Below are 22498 nucleotides of genomic sequence, written 5' to 3'. Positions count from 1 at the left end.
TGTTGCTGTGATGCTGGAAGCTATGCCGCTAGTATTCAAATACCAGCAGGGTGACCCATGGCGGACAGGTTTCAGCTGAGCCTATGCCAAGAAATCTGGAAGACAGCTACCTGGCCAACTAACTGGAAGAGATCCATATTTATGCCTACTCCTAAGAAAGGCGATCCAACCAAATGTGGAAATTATTGAACAATATCATTAATATCACCCACAAGTAAAATTTTGCTGAAGATTATTCAAAAGTGGCTGCAGCAATATATTGACAAGAAACTGCCAGAAATTCAAGCCGGATTTAGAAGAGGATATGGAACAAGGGATATCATTGCTGATGTCAGATGGATCCTGGCTGAAACAGAGAATACCAGAAAAATGTTTACCTGTGTTTCATTGACTATGTAAAGGCATTTGACTGTGTGGATCATAGAAAATTATGGATAACATTTTGAAGAATGGGAATTCCAGAACACTTAATTGTGCTCATGAGGAACCTGTACATGGATCAGGAGGCAGTTGTTCTAATAGAACATGGAGCAGGAGGCATGGTTTAAAGTCAGGAAAGGTGTGTGACAGGGTTGTATCCTTCACCATACTTATTCGATCTGTATGCTGGGCAAATAATCTGAGAAGCTGGACTATACAAAGAAGAACAAGGCATCAGGACTGGAGGAAGACTCATTAACAACCTACATTATGAAAATGACGCAACCTTGTTTGCTGAAACAGAAGAGGACTTGAAACACTTACTGATGACGATCAAAGACTATAGCCTTTAGTATGGATTACACCTCAACATAAAGAAAACAAAGATCCTCATAACTGGACCAATAAGCAACGTCATGATAAAAGACTGAAGTTGTCAAGGATTTCATTTCATTTGGATTCACAATCAACACCCATGGAAGCAGCAGTCAAGAAATCAAAAGACACATTGCTTAGGGCAAATCTGCTGCAAAAGACCTCTTCAAATTGTTAAAAACCGAAGATGTCACCTTGAAGACTAAGGCACGCCTGGCCCAAGCCACGGTGTTTTCAATTGTCTTATATGCATGCGAAAGCTGGATGATGAATAAGGAAGACCCGAGAAGAGCTGATGCCTTTGAATTGTGTTTGTGAAGAATATTGAATACACTATGGACTGCCAAAAGAACAAAGAAATCTGTCTTGGAAGAAGTACAGCCAGAATGCTCCTTAGACGCAAGCATGGCGAGACTACATCTCACATACTTTGGACATGTTAACATATCAGGAGGGATCAGTCCCTGGAGATGGACATCATGCTTGGTAAAGTAGAGGGTCAACAAAAAAGAGGAAGACCCTCAACCAGAGGGACTGACACAATGGCTGCAACAATGGGTTCAAGCATAACAATGATTGTGAAGACGGTGCAGGACCCAGCAGTGTTTCATTCTGCTGTAGTTAGGGTCCCTCTGAGTCAGAAATGACTCGACAGCACCCAACAACAACAGGCCTTAATTTCCCAATGTAAGAGTAGAGATTTGGACTACTAAGGTATACCCCTTTCTTGGTCTTTGCCAGATCTCCAAAGGATGTGAATTATTGTTTACTTAATATTTTTCTTTATATTGACTCTTCTTTTCCTGAAAACTTTCAGAAGGAAAATTTAGCTACCTTCAGAGCATAATAGGGAACTGATTCATTATCTTGAAAACTGTCAAATAAGGGGAAAGAATCTAGCATTTATCCTGCCTTTCTTATATGAGCTGTTCCACCAGGTAACCAGGCAATGGATGAGGGAAAGCTTCTCTTTATAAAAGCATCCCAATAAATAAGTGAAAAAGACATGATAGAAATGCAATACATCATCTTGCAATACCTAATGAGCTAATGGGTCGAGGCGCTGAGTATCAGTTGCCGCCAACTTCAAAAAAGAGAAACAACTGGACAGTACGTGCCTTGGGATGAAAGGACACACCACCACATATGGTCTTGCCAAAGGGAATGAACCTGAGTCTGATCGAGCCTTCAGACCCAGCTGCCAATTTGCAGGAAACACAGAGGGCAGAGGAACATGTTGAATTGGCCTGTGATGCGAAACCAGCAAAACCCAGACTGTGAAAACTCTGCATGTCCAACAGCCCATGGTCTTCAACAGCTAAGCCATCAAAGAAAGGGGTAGAAGGGGTAGAGAGGCAAATCTCAAGAGCAGATTAAAAGACTGAAAAGATACATCAAAATTTTTTCAACGGTCAAATTTAAATGATCGTGTCTAGGAATGGCAAAACTTAAGTGATAAAGCTACACAGACACACAAACAAGGAAGCTACCTTTAGCGAGAGGGATGTGATATTAGGATGTGGCACATGGAGAGGTTTCTAGAGTGGCTATCAGAGACCCTGTTCTCGGCCTGGGTGGTGGTGTAAGGAGCTTAACCTTATAATAATTCACTACTAAAATATCTATTTGGTGTGGTTTTCCATATTTGTTTTTTATTGTCTCAATTATTAAATTTACTAAAATTAAAAGATTTTATGTTGTTGTTGGGAGCTGCTGTAGAGTTGGCTCCAACTCATAGCGACCTTATATATATAACAGAACAAAACCTTGCACAGTCCTACACCATCTTCATGACCATTGGTATGTTTGAGCCCATTAGTGCTATCATAAATGGAAGAAATCTGTAAAAATACATAAAATAAAAGAAAGGCAATGACCTAGAAACCAGTTTGCCAAAAGCCCAGAACCTAAAGCCCGGTATTCCTTTCTTTTAAAAAGGAAAATGTTAGAAAGATGTTAAGGAAACTAACAACCGAAGGTCATCAGAAGAACTTGAAAGTGAGTGGAAATGGGAATGTAATTTAAAATCCATGCATCACCTAAAATTGCCCTTCATACTGCCCGAGGCCATTCTGCATAGTAGTATGTGCTCCATACACTGGAAAAAACACTATTCCAGGTCTTAGTCCTACCTGCAGTGGAGGAAAGGAAGGTATTGTAGCTCCCTATTGGCCAGCAAACTCCAACAAAAGACTAGTGGGTCCTGCTGGTGGGAATGCAAAATGGTACAACCACTATGGAAAACAGTAGGATGCTTCCTCAAAAAGCTGGAAATAGAAATACCTTTTGACTCAGCAATCCCACTCCTAGGTATGTATCCAAAAGATATAAGAGCAGTGACATGAATAGATATATGCATACCCAGGTTCATTGCAGCATTATTCACAATAGCAAATAAGATGGAAAGAACCTAAGTGTCCATCAACAGATGAACAGATAAACAAACTATGGTACATACACACAATGGAATACTACATAATGATAAAGAACAATGATGAATCTGTAAAACATCTCACAATATGGATGAATCTGGAGGGCATTATGCTGAATGAAATAAGTCAATCACGAAAGGACAAATACTGTATGAGACCACTGCTATAAAAACTCATGGAAAGGTTTATGCACAGAAAAAAACAATCTCTGATGCTGTTAGGGAGGGAAAAACACTAACAAGAAAATGGAGAAGTGGTAACTTTGGGGAAGGGTAAAGACAGTACACAATACTGAGGATGTCAGCACAATTTGACCAAGGCAAAGGCATAGAAGATTCATAGACACATGCAAACTCCCCGAGGGACCAAATTACTTGGGCTGAGGACTGGGGACCAAGGTTTCAGGGGACATCTAGTTCAATTGGCGTAACATAGTTTATAAAGAAAATGTTCTACATCATATCTTGGTGAGTAGTGTCTGGGGTCTTAAAAGCTTGTGAGTGGCCATCCAAGACACTCCACTGGCCCACCCCATCTGGAGCAAGGGAGAATGAAGAAAACCAAAGACACAATGGAAAGGTTAGTCCAGAGGACTAATGGACCACAACTACCACAAGCCTCCACCAGACTGAGTCTAGCACAACTAGATGGTGCCTGGCTACCACCACCGACTGCTCTGACAGGGATCACAAGAGAGGGTCCTGAACAGAGCTGGATGAAAATGTAGAACAAAATTCAAAATCACAACAAAAAAAGACCAGACTTACTGGCCTGACAGAAACTGGAGAAACCCCAAGAGTACGGCCCCCGGACACCCTTTTAACTCAGTATTGAAGTTACTTCTGAGGTTTTCAGTCAAAGATTAGACAGGCCCATAAAACAAAATGAGACTAAAGGGGCACACCAGCCCAGGGGTAAGGACAAGAAGGCAGGAGGGGATAGGAAAGCTAGTAATGGGGAACCCGAGGTCAAGAAAGGGAGAGTGTTGACTTGTTACGGGGTTGGCAACCAATGTCACAAAACAGTATGTATAAAAAAAATATTAATTGTTTAATGAGAAACTAATTTGCTCTGTAAATCTTCATCAAAAGTACAATTAAAAAAAAAAAAAAAGACTAGTGAGCCAAAGCTTCTGCAGGGAATGGTACACCTCTGTCTAAAATGTTGTTCCCAGCAAATCTCCTTGTCACCTGAGGCAACACTAGGAAACTGCCGGGGATGTGGAGAATCTGGTCCCAGAAGAAACTCATCTGGTCATTCCAAATGCAGTTGCCATTGTGGTTATCAGGTGCATTCTGGGGCCTGTTTGCCCATTGGTCTTTCAGGGTTCTGCTATCACATTCCCCCATTACACTGTTTCATAACTATCCACGTGTCTGTTTCCTCTGCATTAAGATCCTAAGCTCTTCAAAGACAGAATCTAGCTTACTCAGCTCCATACTCAGCACTTAGACCAAGGCCAAGGCTAAATGTTTATAAAGCATGTTAACATCTATTGCACATAAGTTGGAGTCAACCCAACAGCACATGGCCAAGAACGTTGCTAAGCGCATTTCACGTGGAATCTCATTTCTTCCTCACAACCACCCTGGGGTGTAGCTTCTATTATCTCATCTATTTTACAGATGAAGAAACTGAGACCCAGAGAAATTTTAACCCCCCTCCCCTACCCTGGAAGTCCCCTGAAGGCTGTGTTCTCAAGCACCGCCCCCTCATTCCCATTCTGCTACCACATCTCATATTGTGAGACCGAAAGTCCCAAGTTCCTGTCCCCTGGTGGCCCCATGGTGTCAGAGAAGGGCTCTGCTCTGTCGGTTACAAAACCAGTTGCCTGAGTTCCTTCATCTGAGTTGAGAAAACATCCGGCCTGGGGAAGAGCATCTCGATGGGAACTTCAGAAATTCTCCACAGGCTTCCCTGGCCCCAACATTGTGCTGTCTCTAGAATGGGAACACCAGGGCCAACAGACACATTACCATGGTCTGGAAGCAGGAGTGGAGCTGGGTCAGGAAGGGGGGCTTCCCGGGCAGGGCCAGCACCCGCTTCTCCACCATCGTGCACTCCACATCGTCATCCTGGATCACCACATCCTTCTTCAGGATCTTCACGGCATACAGCTCGTCCGTGCCTTTTCGCTCGGAGAGCATGACCTGGGAGAGAAGGCAAGTATGTCAGAGCAGTAGATGGGGTTTGAGGGACAGTCAAGGGTGATGCAAATGATTCACGCTTGACTACTAACCTAATGGTTGGCATTCTGAACCCACCCAGCTGCACCATGGAAGAAAGGCCTGGAAATGGGCTTCCATAAAGATTACAGTCAGGAAAACCCTATGGAGCTGTCCTACTCTGTAAGACATAGGGCTGCCGTGAGTAGGAGCTGACTCGATAGCAATGGGTTTGATTTTTTTTGAGGGTGACAGTCACGAGCAGGTGATATTCATTCAAATCTACCCCAAGCTCTGCCCAGATCCCCTTATTTACGCTGAAAAAAGTCTGGAGTTTTACACTTCTAATAATTGAAGTATTAATCCCTCTGGGATATGTATTAATTCCTAACCAACACAGAGAGGATAAGCCCGGTGACCACCACTCATCTGTCAGCTAGTCGTACTGTGCTGGCTTACATGTTGCTAAAAGGCTGGTAGCTATGCCACCAGTATTTCAAATACCAGCAGGGTCACCTGCAGTGGGCAGATTTCAGAGGAGCTGCCAGACTAAAACAGACTAGGAAGAAAGACCTGGTGACCTAGTTTCAAAAATTAGCTGTAAAAACAAGAGGATATTGTCCGATACAGTGCTGGAAGATGGACACCCTAGGCTGGAAGGCAACAAAGGACTCAGGCATACCAATGGTCACGAGGACGGTGCAGGACCAGGCAGGGCTTTGTTCTGTTGTACACAGAGTTGCAATGAGCCGGAGCCAGCTGCACAGGAACTAACGACAACAACAAGCCCGTGAGGGCAAGTATCTTTGCCTGTTTTGTTCACTGATGTCACTCACGAGCCTAGAACAGTGCCTGACACAGCAGATACTCAAGAAATATTCATTGAAAGGGGGAATAAATGAATGCCTGATAAAACTGAATTTGGGGAACTTGTTCCCTTATTCATTTGAGTCTTGAATAAATATTCATTAACAGCCTGCTAAGCACTAGGGAAGGAGCCCTGGTGGCACAGTGGTTAAAGCGCTTAGCTGCTAACCAAAAGGTCTGCAGTTCAAACCCACCAGTTACTCTGCAGAAGAAAGGTGTGGCAGTCTGCTTCCGTAAAGATTACAGCCTTGGAAGCCCTATGAGGCGGTTCTGCTCTGTCCTGTAGGGTCGCTACAGGGTTGTTATGAGTGAGAATCAACTTGATAGGTATGGGTACAGGTACAGGTACGCACTAGGGCTACAGCAATAATCAAGCAGGCACGTTCTCTGACCCTGTACTCCAGAGAGGAAGAAAGACTTCAGACAATCATTTTAACACCCTCTCCTGTTGCCTGGAGCTTCCTTCTATGCAGCCACGGTCACAATCAGGCAAGTTAACTAGTGTGGTTCATCATTATTATTTTCCTGGTCGTGACTCTGCCAGAGGGAGTAATGAGCAGCAGGTACCGTTTTAAGAAGCCCTAGAGGAAGCACAGGGCAGGACCATATTACAGGAAGATCCAACCCGGCCTGGGGCTTCTAGGAAGGCTTCCTGGAGGAAGAGGCAATCAGATTGAAGTATTACTGCATACATTGTGTTTTTAGGCAAGATATCAACAGACTCTGTGTTTTTGAGCACTTAACAATGTATCACACACAACATTAGTGGTTTGTGCTTATTATCTCTCATATGCTTTACATAAGAGTCCCTGAGTGGTGCAAACAGTTTATATGCTTGGTTGCTAACTGAAAGATTGGGAGGCCTGAGTCCACCCAGAGGCACCAAGGAAGAAAATCCTGGTGATGTACTTCCAAAAAATCAGCCACTGAAAACACTATGGAGCACAGTTCTCTCACACATAGGGTTGTCATGAGTCGATTCAACAGCAACTGGCTGGTTAATTACTTTTTACTAAGACCCTACTTTACATTATGAACCTGACTTTACAGGAAATGGAGACTCAGGGAGGGTAGGCAAGCTGTCACATCACAAATTCAGGAACTCAAGTCAGCTCTACCTGATTGCAGTCCCTGCCTTTATTTTATTTTAATAATATTTAATTGTGTTTTCGTCAAAAGTTTACGAGCAACTTAGGTTCCCATTTGAAGATTTCTACACAAATTCTTCGGTGACATAAGTTATGTTTTTCATAGTGTGTCAACATTCTCTTTAATTGCAGTATGGGTATTCCATGTCCAGTGCTCCAGTTTCCCTGCCCCCCTGTCTTCTTGTCTTTGCTTTAGGGTAATTGTTGACCTTTAGGTCTCACATAAGTGGTTTTTTAATGGAGCGCCATACTCAAAAGTAATACCCTTTATTTTGTGTGTCAATCTGTTATTTTATTAAAAAGTGACCTCAGGGGAGAGTTTCAGTTCAAGGTTTAAAGACTATCTCAGGGCGATAGTCTCAGGGAGTCCTCCAGTCTCAATAGGTCCGGTAAGTCTGGACTTTTTAAGAATGTGAGTTCCATCCCACGTTTTACTACCGTTCTGTGAGGGTCCATCCATAGTGGCCCTGATCAAAGTTCCTGCCTTTAGACACTCCACTTGACCAGAGTTTCAGAAGAACCCTTAAGGAGTTTAGGTGGTTGAAGAAATAAAGTGCTCACACCTGACTCAGCTGGAGGACCTAAGAATACAGCGAAGACCTGGGGGTGGAGGGAGGGTATACCAGAGCACTTAGAGGCAGGAGGGCAGCTCGGCACGCTTCACTCAGCCCTATCCTAAATGGCAAGAAGTCTGTCTGGACTCATGCACAGAAGCTTCTGGGCTGAGCTCACCAGCTCACATAAAGGCTCTGGCTCCTGCCCTCACCATCTTCTCTCTTATCACAGCCTGAGGAAGGCTGTGGCGATGTACACCCGGGGATTTAGAGCACTTTTTGAAAAAAGCTCCTGACACACATTTCCACAGGGATAGGATTTTTCTCAATCTCTTTCCTCCCCAGCCCCAAAATAAAAATAACTGCCAAGCTGAGTAGATCCTACCTGCCAGGCATTTACTTAATCCTAAGAGCCCCCTGTGCCTACATGGCAGGATAGGGCTCCAAATATTAGAATGTGTGTCTTCAGTTCATTTCTCATTTCTCTCTGTGCTCTTGCTGGAACCCAATGGCCATTTTTTGCTTCCCCAGTCCTCACCAAGGCAGAAACAATGACTCAAGAAAGCCACTGTCCTAAGATGGGAAGAGCTAGATGGAGCCAGGGCTTTTCTGCTCTCAAGATTCCAGAGACAGCTGGGGCTGGGCCAAGTGCCAATAGGAGGCAGGGGAGGGCTGTGCCATAGGTGGATGAGTGGAGGGACTTGAAATGGGAGGAAGAAGAGCTTTCAGCGGCGAGACAGAGACTCTGTACTGAGCTGCTCTTGGGTGTGGACACCCCTACTGGCCCATCAGCACTGGTCAAGGCACCGTCCAACAATCCTGGATACTTGTAAGGCCCGAGAACAGAGTGGAGTGGGACCTGGACACCTCGAGTGTAGATGTGGCCATGATAGGACATCTTAGTCCCCTGGGTGGAGGAGAAACAGGACAGAATTGGTGGGGCAATTCCCCCATGCACGGCGGCAGAGTGGACATACTACCACTGCTTCAATTATCCCCATTTTACAGATGAACAAACTGAGGATCAGAGAGATTCACCCCTTTGAACTAATGATTATTCTAAAAATGCAGTGACCATGCCACTCCAATGCTTGAAGTCCTTTGCTTTAGTGGCTCCTGCAAACCAAACAATTCCACGATCAAGGCAAACATTCCAAGCATTAGATGGAATGTGTGCCTTCAGTTCATTTCCTCTCTCTCTGCTCTCTTGCTGGTACCCAAGGGCCATTTTTTTCTTCCCCTGCCCTCACCAAGGCAGAAACTGTGACTCAAGGAAGCCACTGTCCTAAGATGGGAAGAGTTAGATGGAGACAGGGTTTTCCTGCTCTCAGTTTCCAGAGGCAGCTAGTTCTTTCTTTGCCTTTGAACATTCTATTCTCACTGCCTGTAATGTCCTTCCACACTCTTTCACTGCCTAGAAAGTCTGAGGTTCGGTTGAGATGTTAGCTCCTTCCTACACCCTAGCCAAGCTACTTAGACCCAACCTGTCACTGGCTCCTCTGGGTAGCAGTACCGCAGCGTATATACATCAATCACTTTACTGAAGGTTTTCCCAAGCTTTAATGGTTCGTGTGCCTTTTTAACATTTTTTCCTTTATACCTAAGTTGACATTTGCTTAGTATTTAAAAAATCTAGTCATGTTTCGCCTTAACTAAATTTATTTGGAAAGGAAACTCTATCACCACTATAAGTGGCAAACCAGTATCTCTAGCCATAAATGGGAGATAAGCATAAAAATAAATAAAAGCAAAGCAGCCTTATTAAGTTCTAGCTAGATATTGCTGTCTGCTGAAGGCTCTGAGCCAGACCTTGAATTTTCTCCTTGATATTAGCTCTTTCGTTATGCTTCTGGACCTCAGAGGTAAGGCATTAGTTATTCCAGTTCCAATGCATTTAGCGTCACGGTGGGTCCTTTTTGAAATGCGTGAAGCTCAGCCAACTGGAGTTGGAGCCTCACTATTGTGTAGGTGGAGCATTCTATTAGGTGATGCTTCCTGGATATGTTAGTTTTGTAAACTTTTGCCTTTTTCCCCTTTTTTTCTGTGAGATAAGGCTTCCAAGCATAATTATGGCGTTCCTGTGTGACAGTTAGGGAGCCCTGGTAGGCTTGGTTTGGTTTTTTTGTGTCATATTTGGAAAACCAGAGGTTCCCCATGTAACCTAATGGAGAGGTGCCTGCAATAAATTACTTCTAGCTCTCATTGGTATACTGTCATACCAAAGACAGGTGATGCCACAGTGCCACTTGCCTCATTGGTGGCTTGTATTATCAGACCCTATTTCTCAAAATCCACATTACCAACCAAAAATTTAAACACACTCAATTAGTGCGCATGCATTCTAATACTGAAAACACATGCCATGGTGGGGGGGTGGGAGGGAAATTAAGGAGAAAAAATGTAGTTAACAAAAGTTAGTAAATGTTAGGCATTGATGGCATATTGTTCTTGTTAGGTGCCATTGAGACAATTTTTGACTCACAGCAACCCAGCGTGACAGAGTAGAACTGCCCCATAGGGTTTTTTAGGCTGTCATATTTATGGCCACCACTTATCTGTCAGTTTGTCATACTGTGTGGCTTCAGTGCTGCTGTGATGCTAGAAGCTATGCTACCAGTATTTCAAATACCAGCAGGGTCATCCTTGGTGGGCCAGTGTTATGGATTGAATTATATCCCCCCAAAATACGTGTTGGAAACCCTAACCTCTATGCCTGTGGTTACAATCCCATTTGGGAATGGGTTGTCTTTGTTATATTAATGAGGCAGGATTAGTGCAGGATGTATCTTGAGTTAATCTCTTTTGAGATATAAAGGAGATTAAACAAACAAGTGATAGAAGCAGGGACGGGGGAACAGAGATGCCAACCCACATGAAGGTCACCCAGTAGCAGAGGTTCAAAAGAGACAAGCCTTCCCCTAGAGCCAGAACCCTGAATTCAGACATCTAGCCTCCTAAACAGTGAGAGAATAAATTTCTGTTTGTTAAAGCCATCCACTATGGTATTTCTGTTATAGCAGCACTAGATAACTAAGACAACAGGTGTCAGGAGAGCTTCCAGACTAAGACAGACTAGGAAGAAGGACCTGGAGATCTACTTCGGAAAAAAACTGGTCAGTGAAAACCTCAAATATGTCTTGGAAGAAGTACATCCAGAATACCCCTTAGAAGTGAGGATAGCAAGACTTCTTCTCACGTACTTTGGACACATTATCGGGAGGGATTGGTCTCTGGAGAAGGACATCACACTTGCTGAAGTAGAGGGTCAGCAAAAAAGAGGAAGACCCTCAATGAGATGGATTGGCACAGTGGCTGCAACAATGGGCTCAAACACTGCAATGATTGTGAGGATGGCACAGGACTGGGCAGTGTTTTGTTCTGTTGTACACAGGGTTGCTATGAGTTGGAACTGACTCGGCAGCACCTAACAACAACAGCATTTACAGAAGGAGATCGCCAGGTCTTTTCTCCCACGAAGCCACTGGGTGGACTCAAACCGCCAACCATTCCATGAGCAGCCTAGTACTTAAGTGTTGTGCCACCAGAGCTCCTTATCATCAAATGAGACTTTCTCCAAGTAATTCAAAAGACTTGTAATTAAAAAAAATGAAAACAGAATAATCTTTAATGACATGACTTCATTTTATTCAATATTATGTCTCTGTACCACTTCAGGAGCCCTGGTGGCACAATGGTTAAGAGCTTGACTGCTAACCAAAAGGTCAGCAATTTGAATCCACTAGCTTCTCCTTGGAAACCCAGTGGGGCAGTTCTACTCTGTCATAGGATCACTATGAGTCGGAATCAACTCGACAGCCACAGGCTTTGGTGCCACCTAAAACAATCTGAACTACTAACTAAAATCACCTTGCAGATTATCAATGCTTTGTGCTCCACATCTTAAGACCCACAATTGCCTTTGTAGAGAATTTTTTCTGCAGAATTTTTAGACAGTTCGACATGCTCCTGTTCAAAGCTCCAAAGGTTACAGGAAAGAAGCAGCCAGTACTACATAGCCCTCTAACATCCGTAGAGTGGTATGCAAATGACTGAGGTTTGGGAAATACGCTTATACTAGTTGGAGGAAAAGAGAACTGACAGGGGTGAAACACTAGTAATAATTTAGAAATAGAGCTGAGCAGGGGTCAGCAAGCTTTTTCTGTAAAGAGCCCTAGAGTAAATATTTTAGGCTTTCGAGTCATACAATCTCCACTGCAACTACTCAACTCTGTCGTCGTGGTGCAAAAGCAGCCATGACAACACCCAAATGAGTAGGCGTGGCTGTGTTCTAATAAAACTTTATTTACAAAAACAGGCAGGAGGTCGGGAGTGTTTGCTGACCCATGTTCTAGAACATGTGTTTCGAGGGAGATAAGGAAAAATAAAAAATGGCTCCATTATCAAGAGCAGCTGTGGTTTTAATCTGGAAATGGGCCTCTATGTCTTTCTCTCCTTCCAACCTCTGCTATTAGAAGAACCTTCTGATTGGGCAGTGGGGCTACCTGGTCACAGCTGATCAGATGAGAGGTAGATACCTGATCTAAGATGAGCCAATCAGATTCTCTCTACTAAGAATTTGGAATTAGGATACTCAAGAGTCATCTGTGTGGGGCCCTGAACAGAGAAACACACAGATCTGCCTAGCAGTCATTTCCCACCACATGCAGGGGAAGAAGAATGAAAGAGATGTCTGAGGAAAAAAGAATGTCAAGAAAGAGTGAGTACAGAGGCCTTGCTTTCCAGTTCCTTGTTCCAATCTCTCACGAGGCTTAGCTATTTCCATTGAGAAACGTCCCTCTCTTTCCAATACATTTATCTTTTTAATTTACATCCATTTGAGTGGATTTCTGTTACTTGCAGCTCCTATAAGACAAAAATTTTTGCTTGGGTAGCTCAAATTCTTAATAAGTATTAAAATTTCAGGAAGCTGAATAGCATCAGGTCCGAATATGACCTAAAACATGACAAATTCCATTCTCTATAAAGGGTGGTGCCTCTCACCTGTATCAAAGACTCATTTGGGGGTACTTGTTGCAATGCAGATTCCAAGCACCACCTCTCATTCAGGAGATGAGGGCTGTGGCTTGGGACTCTGCATTTTAACAAGCACACCCCACTGCCTTGATCCCAATTACCAAATTTGTTGCTAAGAGCAACTCTGAGGTGCTATCAGAATTGATTTATTTAATGAGGATAAAAAAATCAGCTGCTTTGGAGTCGATTCTGACTCATGACAACCCCATGGGTCTCAGAGTAGAACAGTGCTTCACAGGGTTTTCAAGGCTATGACCTTTCAGATGCAGATTGCTAGGCTTTTTTCCAAGGTGCCTCTGGATAGATTCAAACCATCAACCTTTTAGTTACCGGTCAAGTGCTTAACCACTTGCAACACCCAGGGACTCCCAATAAGGTGGTTAGGAAGTGTCAACAGGTAAAACGAAATCCTTTTATCCTGATTTTCCTACCACCTTCTCAGCAGTCACTAATCAGGATGAGAAAGGAACTTCCCTTTTCTCCTTACTATTCTAATCAAGATTTCCTTTCCAATAGGAATCTCTCTGCCCCTCTTGGAGTTACACTTTGAGAGTTTCCACCCTGGGTGAAGAGTCTTAGGTTCTGTGGTGGTGTCAAAGCATGGCTATAAAATGTGACACTCCTCTTATCGGGAGACAGAGTATATGTCCCCTCCTGTCTATGTTCTGCCTAATTCCAGGCCTCCATCTAGAATTATTGTAGGAAGTAAGTACTTGAGCTCTAGAACTCAATGGCAGATTATAACTCCCAGCACCCTGAGATGGAGCAAACTATTGTCTCTGGCAGAATCCTAAAGATCTAGGAAGTAGGGCAGAACTGATACCAAGTGGGGTGGTTGGAAGACAGGTACAAAACATAGGTGATGTTCATATTGCCAAATGTTTGTGCTAGGGAGAAAAAGACAATGTTGAAAGGGAGATAGGTGACTAGTTTGGGACTAATAATGATAACTGCCACCACTTATCACTTACAATGTGCGTTATCTCATTTAATTCTCATAACAACTGCGGGAGTGAATATTACTATCCCCATTTTAAAGATGAAGCTAGGGCTTAGAGAAGTTAGGTGAGTTGTCCAAGGTCACTCCACTAAGAAGTAAAAGTAACACTTCCTTGGTCACCTGTCTCCAAACACCCTGTCTGATTCCCCAAGCCCTAAGTTCCAAGTGTTCTGTTGTGAGGCTGTGCTGTTTGCAAATGACTGCTGGGGAGTTTCAAATTTGGTGCTAGATCCTGCCCTGCTCCCCCTTCTCCCACCCAGCCCCCATGGTGAGGCTTGATGCCATGGGCTAATTCGTTGCCATAGAACAGTCATCTCCTTTCTCCATTTCTTACACAACCACTAACAAAGCATTGACTTGGTGAGATGACCTTGGTCTGAGTCAGTGCTGCAGTCATGATTATAGTTCATCCAGCCAGCCCCAAAACATCTACTGAGAGTTCTGTGCTAGGTGCTACATTATACACAAGACAGACATGGCCCTGCTTCCAAGGAACTACCATACATAAGTGGCTGACTTCCTCAACCTGTGCCCTGAAGCTTTGGCATGGGAGAGAAAAACAGCTGTGAAAGTTCCAGAAATGGCAACGGGAATTTTCTAAACTGTCCCTTTAAGTGGGAATTGTCTTTTTATTAATTGTCTCATGCAGTCTCTAGAACTTCCATTTCAGTTAATGCCAGCAAAAAGGGCGTGGGCTGTTTGCTCAGCTGTCCTTCTATCTCCAGAGTAAAGATTCCAAACAGAATGAAAGGGTGTGTGGAAATGATGTTTTTATCAAATCCCAAGCCACATCTGTTACCCAAGAATCTTCTGGGAGAGATGCGATAAATAGCAGAGTTCCAGTGACAGCTGAAAAAATGGAATACAGTAGCTCAGGGACCCCTGCCTGGAAAATTTGTTGTGACAAACTTTGGCAAATCTAAATGGCAAACAGTGCCTGGAATCTTGGCCCCTGAGCATGGGACAGTATTGCATAATGATTAGAGCACACCCTTTAGAGTTAGAAAACCTAGTACGTGTCTAAGTCCGCCACATACTAGCTGTGTGACCTTGGGAAATTCACTCAACTTTTCTGAGTCTCAATTTCCTCATGTATACAATAGGGACATCAACGATCCTTAGCTTTTGGCAGTGCTGAGAGAGCTTTGTGAGATACAGTGTACAGCAAGGTATTCAGCACAGTGCTTGGCAAACGATGGGTACCCTAATACATGGTGGTTACTGTCAACTTCCTCTTTTCAGAGAATGGCCAAGGGGGTTGCTTATGATCTCTGTATATGGCAACAGCTTCCTGTTTTCAAGTGGCCAAGGTGCTTTGCCCTTAGGGAACTATATGCCCATCTGCTTACTAAAGTGAGAGGGCAGAGACAGTTGGGGACCAAAGACTCTGCCCCCTAACAACTTCAACAGACACCTCCCAAAAGTCCAATGCCTGCCATTCTCAATTTCTCTCTCTCATACCCTTCATCCAATCAACAAGTTTTTTCAGCTCCACATTCAAAATATATGTTAAATCCAGCCTCCTTCCTGACCTTCCATACCATTTGTCATCAAGTCAACTCCAACTACTCATGGTGGCCCCATGTGTGTCCATAGGGTTTTCAATGGATGATTCTTCAGAAGTAGACTGCCAGGCCCTTCTTCCAAGGCACCTCTGGGTGGATTTGAATCTCCAGCCTTTCAGTTAGCAGGTGAGTTCATTAGCCATTTGCACCCCCTGGGGTACTACATGGGGTTGCCATGAGTCGGAGTTTCAATGGCAACTGGTTTCTTGATCTAAGCCAACATGATCTCCTGTAATAGCCTCCTAATTAGTCCTCTGCTTTCACTTCACTTGCTCCCATCCTTCACTTACAATCTAGTATCCACATACCAGAATGTTGCTTTAAAAACTCAACTTGATTCATGTTGCTCTACCCTCCTGAGGCCTTCAGTTGGCTTCCCATTGCACTGAGACTAAGTCCCATGTCTTGAGACTGCTGCCCTCTTGTTCCTGTCTGCAGGGTTCTTCCCCCACATACACCCAATAGTTTTCTCCTTCACCTCATTCAGGTATTACTCCAATGTCAACTCTTGGAAAGGCTTTCCCCGGCTACCTTCTCTAAAATTTCACTCCCATCCCCTTCCCAATTTAGTTTTTCTCCGCACCTGTTATTTTATTAATATCTATTTGTTTGTTTTTCTTTCCCACTCTAAATACAAGCTCTGTGAAGGCAGATACTTTGTCTGACTCATTCCCCGTCGTATCTCCAACATCCAGCACACGGTAGATGCTCAAAAAAACATTTGTTGAGTGAATGAATGAATAAAAAGATCTCAGTGGAGGAAGTAGCTAGATCTAGGTCATGAAAAACCTTTAGTTACTTAGGCCTCAGCATTGTTTAATTTATATATGCTAATTTAATATTCTACCCATATTTCACAAGGAATTTGAAGTAGCATTTAAGATTATACACCATAAACAAGTGAATTTTATGTTGTTTAAGTTATACTTTATTAAAACTGTTTAAAAACAATTATATACCACATAGTAAATATATATGTGCATGTAAAGCCCACTGCTGTCCACTGAAAGCTATGAGGCTAAGAAAATTCGAGAGGCTTACATCAGGTATGGAGAAATTGCTAATGACGTAGATTGAGGACCAAACACAAAAGTGAATCCCTCTGAGCACACTGATGATCACTGCTAAGGCAGGAAGCTTGTTCAAGATGCTTAACGAAAAAGCAGGACCAGACTACAATATGGTGTTCGCACAATGTCCGGATCACATAACATCCTATTTCATAGAACATATTATGGACATGAAGTGATGCATGACTGTATATGCATATACACAGATGTATATATACATACTACATATAGTATATGGAGCCCTGGTGGTGAAGTGGTTAAGAGCTCCACTGCTAACCAAAAGGTCGGCAGTTCGAATCCACCAGCTGCTCCTTGGAAACACTACAGGCACTTCTACTTTGTCTTAGAGGGTCACTATGAGTCGGAATCAACTCAATGACAACAGTTTTTTTTTTTTCTTAAATACTTAACTAGGAGCTCTGGTGGTGCAGTGGTTAAGAGCTTGGCTGCTAACCAAAAGGTCAGCAGTTTGAATCCACCAGCTGCTTCTTGGAAACCCTGTGGGGCAGTTCTACTCTGTCCTATAGGGTTGCTATGAGTAGGCATCAACTTGACAGCCAATGGGTTTTTTTTGTTATATAGAGTATAATGTATATATACTGTATTATTTATGTATACATATGTGTGTGTACATATATAGTCTTTCTTAGATTCCTGGAGATCAAAGTGACCAGAGATATATAAAAATAACAAAATTCATATTTTCTATGAGGAAAATAATTTTTGAGGAGAAAAAAAATCTTTTCCTAGAACTTAGGTTTATACGTCTTACACAAATCTTTGAACATACAGCACCATAATAGATGGTGTTCTTAAGAATATCCCTACGACAGGGTCAAGAAAGGAGGCAGAGAAGAGGGAAGAGAGACCAAAACATCTAGCATTTCGGAGCCTGCAAGCTTGCCTAAAACACGGATTGGGAAAAGATTCTAGCTTGAACTTAGAATGGTACATCTAAAATAGAGAGACATTTTGGGCTCACAGTGTCCCCCAAACACCGCATTGGGAGAAGGCTATCAGTAAGGTGTAGTGAGCAGAGATAGGCATGGGAGAGAGACAAGCAGGTGTGTACACAGTAGGCCTCCAGGGGGACCAGGGATCCCTCAGCTTTTCTCCTTTCTCACCCCCGCCACAACAGAGAGCAGGCTTGTTGATAGGGCTGGGTGCAGGTTAGGGAGCTGATCTGCTGCTAGGATTATATCCTCTGTTTTAGGATTCCAGCTCTTTGAGGATCCCTTTACTCTCCAAGGTTGTCTCCTGCTTGGGCTCCACCCAAGCCCTCTGAAGACCTAGAGAGGGGACTTCAGATCAGCTCAGCTCTAAGTGTTAAGGTATAAGTGGATCTCCTTCCTTCCCCAAGCCTTTGCTTGGGTTTGCCTTTTTTGCTTGCACTGAGCTGTTGTTTCTTCCAGACTGCACATTATAATTCCCCGTGGAGCTTTTCGAAGCTGATGCTTCGGCTACAACCCAGACCAATTAAATCAGAATCTTCTAAATATCTGGGGCCTTCCTGTGCCAGGCCTTGCCCTCACTGGGGGAGGATGGCGAGGTGAGTTGGTCAGAGACCATCAGGATCTTGTTGGAATCAGGGTTTGGGGCAATGGCCAAGCACCATCCATCTGCTCTTCCAAGGGCATTCACCCACTCAATAATAGGATTTTGAGAGAAACTTGGGTGCAACCTGGTTGCAAAATGAAGGTTAGCTTTTAGCATCCTCATCTTTACAACGTAGGTGTAAAACTCGAGGCCTGGAGTGAGGTAGAGAGCCATTCCAACCAGAAGATCTATACAGAATACAGCTTAAGAGCAAACTTCTTGGGCTGAAACCAATTCAGCCACTTACTAGCTGTATGATGTTGACTTATTTGCTGTATGATGTTGGGCAAGTCAGTTAACCTCTCAGTGCTTCAATTTTCTCGTTCATAAAACGTGGATAACATCACTTATGTGTATATGTAGTGTGTGTGTGTTTACACGGCATTTACTAAGGGCAAGTTCACAATGGGGAAGTGGTATTCCCAAGGACTAGAGAGGGATGGAAGTAACCACTCATTCAGCAAATATTTATTGTTTGTCAGGCTCAGGCTATAGGAGGATGAGAGAGACACAGGCCCTGCCATCAAGGAGCTCACAGAAAAGACACATCACCAGCTACTTATAACACAGTGAGGACATGCAAACATGGAGATATGCCTTGGGTATATAATAGAAACAAATGGAAAGGGCACCCTGCTCCCCAGGCTGGGATGGTCAGGGGAGACTGTTGAGGGAAAATCCTTGTTAAGCTAGGGTGGGATTCCTTCCAAGGTGTCATCATACCAAGCAGAGGCTGGCTTTTTTTTTTTTTAATAACGAGGCCTTTGGAAAGGTGCTCAGTCTAGGATGCACACCAGAATCCCTAGAGATCGATTCCAAAGATCAGCCTTTTCTGAAAGTTCTTAGGTGATTATACGGGGCTTGAAACTGAGAATCTCCGGGGTATAATTTCGCCATTCATGAGAAATTTCCATAGTTACCAATGTATAGAAAGAGTTCTCCAAATGAATCAACTCCATTTGCCTGAATGCATCTGGCCTTGGACGGTTTTGAAGGCATCTCAATCCAGGCTAAGGTGGTTACCCACCCTTACTCCATCCCAACAGCTCTGAGGAACCAATTCTTCACAAACCCTAAGAGCAGCTAATTCCACCACCTCTTGCAACACTGCCATGCTTGGTCACTTCCCCAAATGTAAGCTTGTCTGGACTCCCTTGGGCTTTCACTTTTAAATGCTCTGTGACGTTCTCTAGACCCAACCTCCACTTCTTTCCCCTATCTGTTGCCTCTTACTGAGTCCTCTGGGACCCTGGTTCATGTACAACTGCCTCCCAACTCATTGCTGTGGAGATGATTCCAATTCATAGCGATCCTATAGGACAGAGTAGAACTGCCCCATGGGGTTTCCAAGGCTGTAATCTTTAAGGAAACAAACTGTCACAACTTTCTCCCATGGAGCAGCTGGTGGGTTTGAACTGCTGACCTTTTGGTTAGCAGCCGAGTGCTTAACCATGCATCCAGTCATCCTCAAACTACTACCTGAACATTCTCCTCCCCCTCTGCCTTAGCTGAATTTGGCCTCCTTACTGAGGATACTGTATCCTTGATGGCCCCTGTAAAGGAAGGTTTATGCCTGTCAGCCTCAGAGTTGGGGGTGGAAGTCACATCATTCTCTTTGCTGCTAGACCATTACTCTCCCCATTCCACTGCTCAAAAAGAAACAAGCTTCTCTTTTAGGAAAGTTTATGCCCTCTTACAGCTTGTCCTCAATATTTCCATCTCTAGATCACTCCTTCCACCAGCTCCAGTAAAAGCTCCCATGATCCTTTGTGTCTTCAACATTCTCACAGAAGGTCCACTGCAAGAGCTGAGTTGAAAGGTAAGAAAAAGAGGAACTAGAGTGAAGATGGATAAGAGTGAGCAAATTGGAGAACTATTTATAAGGTAAAATCTGACAGAACTTTGTGATAGATTGGATGTGGGGGTAAAATATAGACAAGAATCCATCAGTTCATAGAGCCATGATGATGATTAAATTATATAAGACATGTTAAGGGCTCAACAGATAGTAAGAATTCAATACACTGTGTCTTCACAATTGTTAGTGAATTCTTTACCTTTTGATGCTATCTCAACTCTCACTATCATGAAGATGTTCTAATGTGTTCTAGGATCTCTTGAAAGCCCTAATTCTGATTCTCCAACGTGTGTTCTTTTTGTTCAAACTTTGGATCTAATTTTCTAAGCATGTGTTCATACATGTGTGCTTAGATTTTATTTTTGACGGCGGCCACACTAGTATAATTTGAAGTCACACGGTTTGGGAGAATCAAACATATTTGCCTCTGGCAGTGAGCTAGAAGTTAAAAAACCCCATTGTCATTGAGTCAATTCTGACTCATAGTGACCCTATAGGACAGAATAGAACTGCCCTGTAGGGTTTCCCAGAAGCAGCTGGTGGATTCAAACGCCCAACCTTTTGGTTTACAGCCGTAGTTCTTAGCCACCGCACCAGCAGTTAGAAATGATTTCAGGCCTCTAATAACTTGTTTTGGGCAAGGCAACTGGGCAGACTTGGCTAACTGAAGTGCTTCAGAAAAAAACGCAAAGTGGTATACCTGGGAAATGATGTTAATTGAGAATTAATAGCATGGGTCTGGGAGGACTGAATCATTTCTTGGATACAACCTTCGAGTTGGTAGACTAAAATAAGAGCAGTGACATTCAGCATGCAGATGATACAACTTGGTTATTTTATGATTTATTATAAGAGTTTCTTTTTATAGGTGATAAAGGCATGGGTCGGTGTGATAGATAAGCTGATTTTCAGATCAGAGGTCACGTTGGCAGGTTTCATTACGATTTATACCTTTGGAAATTATGCCATGTCACACTTAGATTTAATCCAGTTGACGTTTTGCCCACTAGCAGAGAAAGCCGGTGGAAGTGTGAAATGAAATTTAGAATGGAGGTGCATTTAGCCCAGTCATCTCTGGCTTCTGTGGACTTGCTTTGTTAAGCATATGTCACTATACCCTATACCCAGGGAAGGAATGACTCACAGTGACTGTTGGGAAGGAGGAGGAGAAGGAATGAGGAGACATAAATCTGAATTGCCTGGCCCCTGCGCGTTTTAGATGAAGATGCTTAGGGCATGTTTACTTGGGTGGTAATAAGAAATGTAAGGGAACTATTATTTCAACGCTTTGGGTTCTATCAATTCTAATAATATCAACAGAATTTATATGAAAAAATAGATGTGTATCAATTCTAATGATTAAAATGTTCTTTTGAGCTAAATTAAATGATGGTGACATGTATGCTTGGTAAAATTTCTTTGAATTATATGTTATATCTGACAAAGCTAGATGGTTAAAATAAAAGCAGACTTAATTTGACTGTTTCTTCAACTGTTCTTAGGAAAACAAACCAATAATCGATGCCATTTACCAAAAGAAAATGAAATAAAACCCTTAAGGGTCTGCCATTCATTTCAACAATTAGGTTGCACAAGAAAGTATGTTCCTCTATAATCTGATCACCCCGTGAGCACAAGCCTCTCTTGGGGTGTTGGTGTTACAGGATAATAGAGAATGGGGTTTCTCTGTGGCTGGAGGAGAATGCTGTGTAGCATAATGGTTACGTATTCAGGAGCCAGACTGCCTGTGTTTGAACCTACCTCCAGTACTGCAAGAATCTTAAGTCTCTCACCTCCCGAAGCCTCTGTTTCCTCATCTGTACAATGGCACTAACGATAGCACCCATTTCCCTAAGACCATTGTGAAGATTAAATGACCCACGCATATAGAACACTTAGAAGAGTCCCAGTGCTCAACAACTATTATCTTCCATCAACAGATAAATGGATAAACAAGATGTGGTACATACATACAATGGAATACTACTTGGTCATAAGGAGAAATGAAGCCCTATTGCATGCCACCACACGGGTGAACCTTGAAAAACATCATGGTTAGCAAAATAAGTCACTTGCAGAAGGGCAAATACCGTATGATCCTTAAATATAGAGAAACCAAAGACTATTAGTGGTTACCAGGGGTGGGTGGGAACAGGGAAGTTTTTGCTTAGGGGGCATTGAGTTTTTGTTAATGATGGTGAAATGATTTGGAAAAGGACAGCAAGAATGGTTGCACAACTTGAATAATGTAATCAAAGTCACAGAATTGTGCACAGAGAAATTGTTGAGATGCCCTATGTTTTGTTATGTATACTTTCAACAAATTAAAAAAAAAAAAAAAAAAGATTATCAATCTCTGCAGTGATTTGCAATGAGGTTGGTACATAATGTGAAACTGGGGGGTGGGGGTGATG

General features: G+C 43.1%; 1 protein-coding gene and 1 long non-coding RNA gene across 4 annotated transcripts in view; one reads left to right on the top strand and one right to left on the bottom strand.

Moving 5' to 3' along the window:
- PRKCB (protein kinase C beta) overlaps positions 1-22498 on the bottom strand; it is a 390438-nt gene that overhangs the window by 73264 nt on the left and 294676 nt on the right. For all 3 annotated transcript variants that reach the window (XM_003418820.4, XM_064295702.1, XM_064295703.1), the window contains exon 10: positions 5204-5377. In XM_003418820.4, the coding sequence (XP_003418868.2) occupies positions 5204-5377 (174 nt within the window). The remainder of the gene's footprint in view (positions 1-5203; positions 5378-22498) is intronic.
- On the top strand, positions 10347-20504 carry LOC111753043 (uncharacterized). The gene is made up of 2 exons (XR_002787891.2): positions 10347-15686; positions 19952-20504. It is a non-coding gene; the product is annotated as an uncharacterized LOC111753043 (long non-coding RNA).

The sequence above is a fragment of the Loxodonta africana genome, chromosome 12 (assembly GCF_030014295.1).
Source record: "Loxodonta africana isolate mLoxAfr1 chromosome 12, mLoxAfr1.hap2, whole genome shotgun sequence".
NCBI classification, from domain to species: domain Eukaryota; kingdom Metazoa; phylum Chordata; class Mammalia; order Proboscidea; family Elephantidae; genus Loxodonta; species Loxodonta africana.
Note: the sequence above shows the minus strand (reverse complement) of the source record. Positions and strands in the feature narration are given on the sequence as shown.